The sequence below is a fragment of the Dictyostelium purpureum genome (assembly GCF_000190715.1).
Source record: "Dictyostelium purpureum unplaced genomic scaffold DICPUscaffold_1, whole genome shotgun sequence".
NCBI lineage: Eukaryota > Evosea > Eumycetozoa > Dictyosteliales > Dictyosteliaceae > Dictyostelium > Dictyostelium purpureum.
Genome location: NW_003519338.1, coordinates 192,715 through 206,227, shown reverse-complemented (window position 1 = coordinate 206,227; position 13,513 = coordinate 192,715). Strand labels below are relative to the sequence as shown.

Here is a 13,513-nt window from a genome sequence, read left to right as displayed (position 1 = left end):
GTTTAGATTTATTGTTTTTTTTTAAAGTTGTGATGTTGATTCTATATGTTATATTTAATATTTTTTCTATCTCCAAAATTTAATATTTGAAATTCTACTAGATAAAGACTCTGGTATTGGGTGTTTATATGTATCATTTAGTCTTATTTGTGTAACAGATTGTGGAATAGTATTTGTATCTAGAGGTTGATTATATCTAAATCCAAATGTTATTCTAGTGATTGATTCTGGTAATACGCCTTCTTGAAGAGGGTGATTATAGTATGAAGAAAAAGTTAAATCTGCAACTGAATCTGGAATAAAACCAGCTTGAAGAGGTTGGTTATAATAGAGTGGAAGTTCAAGTATTTTAATCGATGGTGGAATTGAAATATCTTGAAAATTTGTAACTCTTGAACGACCGAATCCTAGATGTGTAACTGAGGCTGGTATATCATTTTCTGATAAAATACCATGAGGTCCTGTTAATGATAAAGTTTTTAAAGAGTGTGGGAATATATGCTTACCAAAGCTAGATCCTCCAATTTCCAAGTGTTGTACATTTGCTGGTATTATTTGTGGCTCTAATGGATGGAAATAGTTTGATAAATTGAGTTTGGTGATTGATGATAAAAGTACATTTGGTTTCAAAACTTGGTTAAAACTACCCAAATTTATAGTTTCAATGGAGGATGGGAATGTTTCGATGGATATCTCTTGATTAAATCTATCTAGTGTTAGCGTTTTTAATGATTTTAATGGTGATAATATATTTGATAATGGTTGATCAAACCTGAACATATACAGTTCGGTGATTGATTCTGGTAGTGAACCATGTGGTATTGGGTGACTATATTTGATTAACTCTAAAGTTTCTAAATGAGGTGGAAGAATATTTGGTTGAATAGGATGATTATATAAACCGAGATTAAGTTTTTTGCATGTATTGGGTAAATCACCAGATTTTAAAGGTTGGTCAAAAGATGAAAGTTTTAAATCTACAATTGAATCGAATAAACCTGGAGTTATACTATTTTTAAATCCATACAACTTTAAGCAAGTTAATGATTTTGGAAAAGTCCCATTACTAAATTCTTGATTTGTCGCTATAGCTAAACTGGTGAGAGATGGAGGTAGTGTATCTGAAGTGGGAATTTCATCAAGATTGCAATATTTCAATTTAGTAACGCCTGGTGGTAAGACAGATTTAATATCGATTTGATTAATATAGTACCATCCAAAGCTCAAACTGGTCACAGTTGGTGGAATATCACCTGCTTTAATTAGTATATTAGAATTTTTCACGAACTCTAATTCTGTGGTACCATAGGGTATAACTTGACCATGTGGTTCTAATGCCTCATCATCTACCACAATCCTAATTTTTGTTGCATATCTTCTATGTGGATGATATCTAAGTTGGTCTATTGACTTGCTAATATACAGTATTTCATTTTCATTATATAACCTGTGATGTCTTTGTATTTCACTTAATAGATATTTGTTTCTCCACACTGAAAAAAATAACTTATCATTATAACTATTGTTATTGCTTTCATTATTATTATTAATATTGTTGCAATTTTTTTTTTTTTTTTTTGTATTATTATTATTTATATATTTATCGTTATTATCTATATTATGCATATTCACAATAATGGAAGAAATTTTAGTTGGGTAAACATTTATATTTTAATTTTTGAAATGAAAAATGGTATAAATTTAAAAAAAAGAAAAAAAAAGTATATGGGTTTTTTATAAAAAAAAAAAATAAAAAAAAATGATTTGCAAACATTCAAACATTCCAAATTTTTTTTATTTTTTTAATTTATTTTTTACCAACAAAAATAAAAAACCTTTTCATTTTTTCATAAAATTTATTTAACAAAAATAATCACTATAAAGAATGAACTTTATTCAGTATCTATAAACCAAAATTGAATAGTTACCAAACTCGGGTACCGTTAGGGTTTAAAACTTGAATGATATTTTCAATACAATTTAAATTTTATTTTGTTAATTATTATAGTTTTTTTTGAATTACCAAATAGTCTTTTAAGTCGGATGGAAGTACTTGGTTAAAATCAGCTCCGAATGTGAGGGTTGTGAGACTATTTGGTAATGAGCCAGGTAGAACTACTTGGTTAAAACGATGACCGAATGTGAGCGTTGTGAGATTATTTGGTAATGTGCCGAGTAGAACTACTTGGTTAAAATAATAACCAAATGTGAGCGTTGTGAGACTATTTGGTAATGTGCCGGGTAGAACTACTTGGTTAAAATGATTACCAAATGTGAGCGTTGTGAGACTATTTGGTAATGAATCAGACAGAAGTACTTGGTTAAAACTATAACCGAATGTGAGGGTTGTGAGACTATTTGGTAATGAGTTGGGTAGAACTACTTGGTTAAAACGATGACCGAATGTGAGTGTTGTGAGATTATTTGGTAATGTGCCGGGTAGAACTACTTGGTTAAAATGAATACCGAATTTGAGTGTTGTGAGACTATTTGGTAATGAACCAGGCAGAATTGCTTGGTTATAATCACTACCGAAAGGTTTCCAAGCTTTAAAATTGGAAAACAGTCTTAATTGTTGAACATTCGGTGGTATTACTTGAGGTTTTAGTTGGTGATCGTATCCGTATAAACAGAGGTCGGTTATTGATGGTGGAAGAATATTTGGTTTTAAAACTTGATTAAAATCGGGTAGAATCAAAGTTTCTATAGAGTTGGGTAATGTTTCGGCAGTAATGTCTTGATTAAAAGAATTCAGAGCCAATGTCTTTAATTTTTTTAGTGGTGATAGAATGTTTGATGCAATTGGTTGGTTGTATAGACCAAGATTGAGTTTTTCGCATGTTTTAGGTAAATCACCAGCTTTTAAAGGATGGTTAAAAGAGTGTAGATCTATATTTACAACTGAACCAAATGAACCTGGAATAATACTTTGGTTAAAGCTATATAAATGTATATCTCTTAATGAGTTGGGAAAAGAGCCAATACTAATCTCTTGATTTAAACACATCATATTCAAACTGGTAAGAGATGGTGGTAGCATATTTGGTTGGAGTGTTTCATTATAATTGCTGTACCCTAGTTTTGTAACACTTGGTGGAATAACTGTTTTAATATCGATTGGATGAGTATATTGGTCGCCCAAGTTCAAACTAGTGACTGTTGATGGTATGTCACCTGTTTGAATTGGTTTATTAAATTCAAATTCAAAATCTAATTTTTGTGTACCATAGGGAATAAGTTGACCGTGTGGTTCTAATGGTTCGTCGACATAAATTCTAATTTCTGTTAAATATCTTCTATTCGGATGATATCTTAGTTGATCCATTGACTCGTTAACTACTAGTTCTTTATTTTCATTATATAACCTGTGATGTCTTTGTATTTCACTTAATAGATATTTGTTTCTCCATATTGAAAAAAATAACTTATTATTATAATTATTGTTATTGCTTTCATTATTATTATTAATTTCTAAATCTGCATTATTGCAATTTTTTTTTTTTATTTTTGTATTATTACTATTTATATATTTATCGTTATTATCTATATTATGCATATTCACGATAATGGAAGAAATTTTAGATGTAAAAAAATTAAAAATTAAGTTAATTAAAATGAAAAATGGAATAAATATAAAAAAAGAAAAAAAAAATATATGGGTTTTTTATAAAATAAAATTAAAAAAAAAATGGTTTGTGAATATTCAAATAAAATTTTTTATTTTTTTAATTTTTTTATTGTGTAGATGGTTGAAAACATGCAGAAAAAAAAAAAAATAAAAATAATATGAAAAAAATAATCATTTCCCATATAAAAATTTCAAAAAAAAATGCCTTTTCGTTTTTTCATAAAATTTATTTAACAACCAACAGTGTTCTTTTTTCTTTTATTTCCGAAAGTTTTTTTTTGTCAAATTGATAGTCAAAACCATCAGAATATGTTTCTTGTAAATCAGCTAATACACTGAGTATGAGGATGATTTTGTTCAAATGTTCTAAATTTCCACGATAAGTTGTTGAAATTACTTTAAAATGATTAATTTTTAAAAAAAAAGTTTTCAAAACATGCCATTTTTAAAAATTAATAAAAAAATTTTTTTTTTTGAAATGTTAATTTTTTATTTCCCATATTAAAATTTTTTTATTTTTTTTTTTTTGTCAAAATTTTTAAATGGCACCGAAAAAAAAATTAGCAAAACCGAACGCTCCACCGCATAATATATTTTTTTTTTTTTTTTTAAATTTTTTTTTTTTAATTTTTTTTTTTATATTTTTTTTGAAAAATTTGTGTTCACATTAATTTTAGTTTCACAATAAAAAGGAATCGAAAATGACACATTTTTAATTTTTCTACAAAAAATTTTTATGTAGGAAGCAACTATTGCAGCCTCGTCATTTCGATTCCTTTTTTTCTTTCTTCAGATAACCGACCAATAATATTCCAAAGACACAGCATCAAATTTAGGCATTTTCCAAAAAGGTATCTGCCTCTGAATTTTTTTTTCTATATTCCTCAAATAAAGAAGTAATATTATCAATGGCCTTGTCTTGACTACCGGCGGCTAAATCCATAATATTTTTGGAGGAAAATTATCAAAGAAGGTTGTGTGCAGTACTTCAATCTATCGAAAATGGTGGTAAATTAAGCGAAGCAATGAAAAATTTTAATTTATCAAGAGAGTGTTTGCAATATCAAAGGAATAAAATGCGAAAGTAACCACAATAGCAGGAGGTAAAAGAGATAAACTGGTTAGATTTGATGAATTTCAAACTTTTATACTTAAATTGATTGTGGCAGAATTAATCAAACAAGATCCACTTATCAATAGAGTTGAATTGGCCCAAAAAATTAATGAAATGGAAATATTCAACCACCCAATAACCACATGTCGAGTGACTGATATATTCAATTTGCTTGGATATAGTTTTCGAAAACCAATTTATAAAAATGTAAGTTATAATTGCATTATTTAATCATGAAAAAATATTTACTAATTACAAAAATAGATAAACAAGTTTACGAATGAAAGTTTCCTTAGGTATCATGATTTTATCGTTTTCGCCTATACCGTCGATTGGAAGCTAATTTTTTTCACTGATGAATGTTCTTTTTGCTCAAAAGATTTACGTAGAAGACGTGCGCTTGAGTCAAAAAAGGAAAGAATAGTTTCCGTTAAAGAAAATTTATCTGAATCCTATATAATGGGTTGTTTACAATCGGTTATTTTGGCAAATTATCTTATAAACTTTGAAAAGAGACCAATAGTACTGAATATTTTATTCACTTTCTTGGCGAGTCTCTTCAAAATGGTTTTTTCCACCAGGTTCCATTCTCATTTTGGATAATCCATGGAGGTGTTGAAGCTATTCCCATTCTTATCAAAATGTTTAAAACATGGCTGTACCCTTGCCTACATTCCAACATATTCACCAGAGTTAAATCCAATAGAGCTATTTTTTCACATGTCAAAAGGAAGTTTTATAACAAAAGAGTATATTCTTCAATTTATAACGTCCCAAGTTTCCATTCTTTAGAATGAAATATGATCTTCGATATTCTGATATTAGCACCAACGAGATGGAACTCGATACTTGGATTTGCCCCAGCGACAGAAATCTCAAAACAAAAAAAGATTATTTTTTAATTGATGGTCCATATGATGATATTCAATTTACCCCCGAAAAAAATTTTATCAAATTTGTTTTGAAAAGAAAGGCCAAAATCTCATACGCTGATGACGAAGAGTAATAATCATCAAAACAATAAATAATTATTTAAATAACCACCCGCATCCCAATTTTTTTTTTTTAATTTTTTTTAATTTTTTTTATTTTTTTTAAAATTATTTGATTTTCTAAAAAAACTGTTTTCCATAATATTAAATAAAATTATTTTGATCATGTTTTCAATAACAATTTTTTTAAATAATCCAAATTATGCACCATAGTTTAGATTATTATAATAATAATAAAAATGAAATATTATTTTTTTCAATTTGGAGAAACAAGTATTTATTAAGCGAAATACAAAGACATCACAGGTTATATAATGAAAATAAAGAAATAGTAGTTAACGAGTCAATGGATCAACTAAGATATCATCCAAATAGAAGATATGCAACAAAGGTTATAATTCGAATTAATGAACCATTAGAACCACATGGCCAAGTTATACCTTATGGTACAACAGAGTTAAACTTTACATACAAATTTAATATGCATATTAAAGAAGGTGATATTCCAACAACAGTGACCAGTTTATACCTTCATTCAGAATATGATCAACATATGGATATTAAATCAGCAATACCATCAAGTGTTACCAATTTATATTATTCAACTTATGACCAACCAATTTTACCAAACATATTACCGCCATCTCTTTCAAGGTTAAAAATGGATGATCTAAACCAAGAAATCAATATTGGTGCATTTCCTAAATCATTAAGCTATTTAGAACTTTTTCATTTCAATAAGAATATTGTACCTGGTTCATTTAGTTCAATTGTACAACTAGATTTGCAATCTTTTGATCAACCTTTAAAAGCTGGTGACTTACCGACAACATGTGAAGTTTTAAATCTTTTCTCGTTTAATCATCCACTCCAATCAAACATTCTTCCACCTCATTTAAAAAAGTTAAATTTAACAATGTATAATCACCCAATATCACCCAAAATACTTCCAGAGTCAATCACTAACCTAACGCTGTATTCATTTGATCAACCATTATCAAACTCCTTAAAATTGCTACATTCTTTGAAAAAATTATCAATGTTTTATTTTAATCAAATCATATCGATTGGAGAATTACCAAACTCTATCAAAACTTTGAAAATATTATCTTTCAATCAAGTTTTAAAGCCAAATACACTCCCATCATCGATAAATTCTCTAAATCTATCCCGTTATAATCATCCCTTAGAACCCCAAGTAATACCACCAAATGTAAAGTTTATAGAATTAAGATCATATAATTGTAACCTTGGTAAACACTTATTCCCAAATTGTTTACAGTCTTTATTATTATCAGGTTACACAAAAGATTTAACAGAAAATGATTTACCAACATCAATTACACAACTTGATCTAGGTATCTTAGGTCCAAGTAATTTCCATCTTAACTCAATACCTCCATCTGTTAAAGTCTTAACTCTACCATCTAATTACAAAAAATCCCTTCAAATGGGTATTATACCCAATTCAGTAGAAGTTTTAACTTTACCTTTTTATAATGATCACCCTCTTCTAGTTGGTTTAATACCCAATTCGGTTATAGATTTAGCTTTACCTAATAACTATAATCATCCTCTTCAAGTGGGTATATTACCAAAATCTCTGACTAGACTAAAGTTTGGTTCCGCTTTTAATCAACCTATAGATCCAAATACCATTCCACAATCAATTACCCAAATAGAATTAAAGGGATCATATCAACATCTAATTCCAGAAGATTTATTATCTTTATCAAGAATAAAAATTTTAAAAAAACCTGTTTAATTGAAAATGCTGAATCAACAATATCAAATCTATTTCAAATTGTATGCACCCAAACGAATGGTATAAATTAAATATGAAGTTACAGATTATTTTTTATTTATATAGACCCTTTAAAAAAATTATTAAAAATAAAAATAATATAAATTATCCTAAAACCAATTTTTTTTAATTGTTTTTTAAATTGGGCTAGCTCAATTTGTTTTTTGATGATCTTAACTATAGTTTATTTAAGTAATTTCAATTGTACTTTGTTAGTGGAGTGAAGGTAAAAATTTATATGTTACTTTGTTGATATCACTATTTGGTAATGTTTCGGGTAGAAATACTTGTTTAAATGTGGGACCCAATGTGAGTGTTGTGAGATTATTTGGTAATGAGCCGGGTAGAATTTCTTGATTAAAACCATAACTAAAAGTGAGTGTTGTGAGACTGTTTGGTAATGTGTCAGGTAGAATTGCTTGGTTAAAATCATATCCGAATTTGAGTGTTGTGAGATTATTTGGTAATGCGCCGGGTGGAATTACTTGGTTGAAACTATAACCGAATGTGAGTGTTGTGAGACTATTTGGTAATGCGCCGAGTGAAACTACTTGGTTAAAACAATGAGCGAATGTGAGTGTTGTGAGACTATTTGGTAATGAGTCTGGTTGAACTACTTGGTTAAAAAAAATACCGAAATTGAGTGTTTTGAGATTATTTGGTAATGTACCAGGTGGAACTGTTTGGTTAAAATGATAACCGAATGTGAGTGTTGTGAGACTATTTGGTAGTGTGCCTGGTAGAACTACCTGGTTAAATCTATAACCGAATATGAGTGTTGTGAGACTATTTGGTAATGTGTAGGGTGGAATTTCTTGGTTAAAATCACGACCCAATGTGAGTGTAGTAATTGTATTTGGTAAAGTTGATAGAGTTAATATATTAGAAAAACGGTACAAATATAAATGTGTCAAAAATGGTGGGAAATCATTTTTATCAGGTAGTGGATCACCACACCACTTAAGTGTTGTTATATATGATTTATATTTAAACAGGCGATAACGGGATATATCAAGATCTACAACACTATTTGAAATAAAAAATAAAATATGTTTATGAATTTTATTTCTTAAAAATATATTATTCCAAACTATATATAATAATCTATAATAAATTGTTAAAAAGAAAACACCAATTGCTTTTAATAATCTATTATTTATATTCATTGTATTGTATAGTATTGTGCTTACCTATCACTAATATTACTACTGTTTTTTAACTCTTCATTTACGCGAAACTTAATTAGAGATGATAGAAGCTCATCCATTGTTATTTAAAAAAAAAATAAAAATAAAAATATTTATTAATTTAAAAAAATATATTTTTCAAAATTTAAAAAAATATCCAAAAAAATCCACCAAAAAAATTATTTTTACAAAATTTATATTTTAATAAAATAATTTATTTTAATTATTTGTTAGAGTTAGAGTTGTAAAAGAAATGTTTATTATTTTCATTTTCATTTTATTTCCAATTATAATTATTCGTATCTATTTATTATGTTTAATAAAGAGTCTGGTATAGGGTGATTATATTGTGAGGGTAATTGTATTTGGGTAACAGATTGTGGAATAGTAGCTGGGTCTAGAAGTTGATCAAATCCCATTCTAAAGGTTAGCTTAGTGAGAGATTCTGGTAATACACCTACTTGAAGAAGATGATTATATTGTTCAGGTAATGTTAAATTTATAACTGATCTAGGAATAATACCAACTTGAAGAGGGTGATTATAGTTAAGAGGGAAATCTAGTTCTACTACTGAATTGGGAATAGTGCCGACTTGAAGAGGTTGATCATAGTGTCTTGGTAATCTTAACATTTTAACTGATGGTGGTATTGAGTTGGTTTGAATATTAGATGGACCTTGGTGACCGAAATTAAGTTCTGTAATTGATGATGGTAAATCGTTTTCCAATAATTCATTTGAATATTTTAATAAATATAAAATTTGTAAAGTGTTTGGAAGTAAATGTTTACCAAGTTTATAATTATATGACCTTAAGTCTAAAAATTGCATATTTGATGGTATTACTTGTGGTTCTAATGGGTGATTATATGAACCTAAAGTGAGTTTAGTTAATAATGGTGGAAGTACATTTGGTTTTATAACTTGATTAAAGTCCGACAAAAAAATTGTTTTAATAGAGCGTGGAAATGTTTCAATCGATATCTCTTGATTAAATCTTGGTAAATGGAGTATTTCTAATGAATGTAGTCCTGATAGAGAGTTGGATAATGGATGATCAAATTGGTACATGATTAGATTTGTGATTGATTCTGGAAGTACACCGTATGATAGTGGGTGGTTAAAGGTTGTTAGGAATAATCTTTTTAAATGAGCTGGAAGAACATTTGGTTGGAGGGGTTGATCGTAAGAGCCGAGATATAGATATTTACATGTTTTAGGTAAGTCACCAACTTTTAAAGTTTGATTAAAGGAAAATAGGTATAAATCTACAATTGAAGCAAATGAACCGGGCGTAATCGTTTTATTGAAGCTTTCTAGTTCTAAGTATTCTAATGATTTTGGAAAAGTTCCCATGGTAATATCTTGATTTTTCATCAATATTAATCGGTTAAGTGATGGTGGTAATGTATTTGGTGAGATTGTTTGATTTCTACCGAGTTCTAAATTAGTAGCACTTGGTGGAACAACTGATTTAATATCGAAAGGATGAGTATAGTTTTCAGAAAATTTTAAAGAAGTGACTGTTGTTGGAATATCGCCTGCTTTAATTTGTTTATTATATCCTTCAAAGAAATGTAATTCAGATGTACCATAGGGTATTACTTGACCATATGGTTTTAATGGTTCATCGACCTCAATTTCAATTCTAGTGGCATATCTTCTATGTGGATGATATCTAAGTTGATCCATTGACTTGTTAACTACTATTTTTTTATTTTCATTATATAATCTGTGATGTCTTTGTATTTCACTTAATAGATATTGGTTTCTCCACACTGAAAAAAATAATATTTCATTTCTATCATTATTATAATTATTATCTGAATGTATCATATTATTTATTTTTGTTATTTTTTTTTATAATATCCTAAAAAAAAAAATAAAAAAAAATAATTAAAAAAAGAAAAAAAATTGAGAAATTAAAATGATTTTTTCGTTTTTTCAAGTTTTTATTTTTCCATTTTAAATTATAAAAAAATCAAACAACCAAAAAAGAAAAATAATTGTAATAATTTTTTTAAAAAAAGATAATGTATTTGGTGTGATTGTTTGATAAATTCAATTCAGTAACACTTGGTGTTACCACTGATTTAAAATCGATTTGATAAGTAAAACAGCTAAGTAAAAAGATTACAAGTGATAGTTGTGGAATATCATCTGCTTTAATCTTCATAAGAATTCCCTCTGAATTCTAAATTAGCTTACTTGTTTCTCACTGAAAATAATATTTCTTTTTATTATAGTTATACTATTCCATTAGCCTACCAAATTTGCAACAGCAATACAATTTTGTATTTACAAAATTAATATGGAGAAAAAAAAAAAGCAGGGAATACATTATTTTAATTTTATATATATATTTAATAAAATGTTTATTTTTATTTATTAATAGTTTTAAAGTTAATCAGACCGTTATTCTATAATTCCTGATCATCATTTTGATAAACTGCGTTGCAAGTGGTAAAGTATATATTTTCAGAACCTTCAATCTCGGCTAATTGGGAAAAAATTTTCGCTCTTTCCTCGAAAAAATCAACACACTTTTTGTGATGAGCTAGCTGTTTCTTACATTCGGCCAGAATTTTAGATGGTCCTTTTACTATTTTGGTTGGAGTCTTTGGCATGGGAAGGATACTAATAAGATTATTTTTGTGTATGACAATTCTTCTTTCTTGAAAATTGGAATCAGGCATTTTGTAATTGGTTTTATTATCTGTTTTTTTAATTTTTTTTAATGGTTTTTGAATTGGTTCTTCTTTGCTTTCACTCTCTATATTTTCATCACCAACATCACTTATTTTTATTTTATAAGATTTTCTTTCTTCTCTATGAAAGTCTCTATAGTGATGTGATGGACAATCATTTAAAGATTTACACAAGTTACATTTTTTGAGACATGTATGTGATATTGGATCTATTTGGTTTGGCTCTTGTATTTTATGACACAAGAAACAATATTTTACATTAGACATTGATTATATTTTTGTGAAAAATTATTAATAATAATTTGAAAAAAAAAAAAAAAAAAAAAAAAATAAAAAATAAATAAATAAAGTAAATTCAAAAAAAATTAATTTTAATTTTATTAACAACAATTTAAAAAAAAAAAATTAAAAAATAAATAAAAAAAAAAAATTAAAAAAAAATTAATTTTTTTAAAAAAAATTTATTATTATTTTAAAATAAAATTTAATTTTTAAACAGAAACAATTATGTGAAATGACAAAAACGTTTAATTATAATAATAATATAGATTATAATAATAAAAATGAGATATTGTTTTTTTCAATATGGAGAAACCAGTATCTATTAAGCGAAATACAAAGACATCACAGGTTGTATAATGAAAATAAAGTAATAAATGTGAACAACTCAATGGATCAACTTAGATATCATCCACATAGAGGATATACCACAACAATTAGAATTGATGTTGACGAGCCATTAGAACCACATGGTCAAGTTATACCCTATGGCACAACTGAATTAGAATTCAGAGGGAAATTTAAAAGTATTGAAGTAGGTGATATTCCACCAACAGTCACTAGTGTGTACTTTGATAATAAGTTTTATAGCCAAATTGATATTAAATCAGTTATACCACCAAGTGTTACAAAATTGTATTACCTCAACTATAATCAAGCAATCACACCCGATACATTACCACCATCACTTACCAGTTTAACAATAGGAATCAATCAAGGGATCAATATTGATATTGGATCTTTACCAAACTCATTAACTTATTTGTTTCTAAATAGATTTAATCATATAATTAAACCTGGTTTATTTGGTTCAATTGTAGAATTACATCTATGCTCATTTAATCAACCTTTAAAAGCTGGTGACTTGCCTGTAACATGTCAAAAACTATCTCTTTACTCTTACAACCAACCACTTCAACCAAATGTTATTCCGCCTCAATTAAAAATATTAGACATATCTAGTTTTAATCATCCAATCTCGCATGGTGTACTTCCAGAATCAATCACCGAACTACATTTGAACCATTTTAGTCACCCATTATCCAACTCTCTATCATCGATACATTCATTAAAAACACTGCATCTACAAAGCTATAATCAAAAGATATCCAACGAAACATTACCGCATTCTATCGAATCATTGACATTGAATGTCTATAATCAAGTTTTAACACCAAATGTACTTCCACCATCAATAACCAATTTATATTTAGGAGCCTATAACCATCAATTAGATCCACAAGTAATACCACCAAATGTGAAAAAATTAGTCCTTTATTCATATAATCGTAAACTTGGTAAACATTTATTCCCAAATTCTTTACATATTTTATCATTATCAAATTATCTAAACAGTTTATTAAAAAATGATCTGCCATCGTCGTTGAGGGAACTTTATTTTGATTTCAATGGTCCAGAAAGCTTTCAAGCAAACTCAATACCACCATCAGTTGAAATATTAAGACTACCAGGGTACTATAATCAACCTCTTCAAATGGGTGTATTACCAAAATCCCTCACCCAACTGGCCCTTGGCTATAGTTTTAATCAACCTCTAAACCCAGCTACTATCCCACAATCTGTTACTCGAATAGATATACCAAGCCCATATGAACACACAATACCAGATTCTTTATCAAAAATAATAAACTAAAAATATAATAATAAAACTAATAATTTCAACTGTACCTTCAAGTTTATTATTTTTTTATTATTTTTTTATTATTTTTCTTTTCAAAAAAAGTATGCTAATTAATATTGAATAAAAATTATCGTTATCTTCAATTTTTTTTTTAAATTAA

The 13,513-nt window shown here is 27.6% G+C and overlaps 4 protein-coding genes across 4 annotated transcripts; 1 reads left to right on the top strand and 3 right to left on the bottom strand.

Annotated features, from left to right (window-relative positions):
* Nucleotides 1-66: 66 nt before the first annotated feature.
* DICPUDRAFT_73911 (uncharacterized protein) lies at nt 67-1,626 on the bottom strand (the record flags this gene model as incomplete). The annotated part of the gene is made up of 1 exon (XM_003282840.1): nt 67-1,626. One exon carries the CDS (start codon nt 1,624-1,626, stop codon nt 67-69), a length of 1,560 nt encoding a protein of 519 aa, XP_003282888.1.
* A 190-nt stretch (nt 1,627-1,816) lies between these two features.
* Nucleotides 1,817-10,560, bottom strand: DICPUDRAFT_51976 (uncharacterized protein; the record flags this gene model as incomplete). The annotated part of the gene is made up of 4 exons (XM_003282839.1): nt 1,817-2,514; nt 7,903-8,297; nt 9,794-9,992; nt 10,161-10,560. The coding sequence occupies 4 exons, from the start codon at nt 10,558-10,560 to the stop codon at nt 2,003-2,005; spliced, it is 1,506 nt and encodes a 501-aa protein (XP_003282887.1). The 3' UTR covers nt 1,817-2,002.
* Nucleotides 10,561-11,144: 584 nt separating this feature from the next.
* Nucleotides 11,145-11,699, bottom strand: DICPUDRAFT_146532 (uncharacterized protein; the record flags this gene model as incomplete). Its single annotated transcript, XM_003282838.1, has 1 exon — nt 11,145-11,699. The coding sequence occupies one exon, from the start codon at nt 11,697-11,699 to the stop codon at nt 11,145-11,147; it is 555 nt and encodes a 184-aa protein (XP_003282886.1).
* A 247-nt stretch (nt 11,700-11,946) lies between these two features.
* On the top strand, nt 11,947-13,365 carry DICPUDRAFT_73904 (uncharacterized protein; the record flags this gene model as incomplete). Its single annotated transcript, XM_003282897.1, has 1 exon — nt 11,947-13,365. One exon carries the CDS (start codon nt 11,947-11,949, stop codon nt 13,363-13,365), a length of 1,419 nt encoding a protein of 472 aa, XP_003282945.1.
* Between the last annotated feature and the right edge of the window lie 148 nt (nt 13,366-13,513).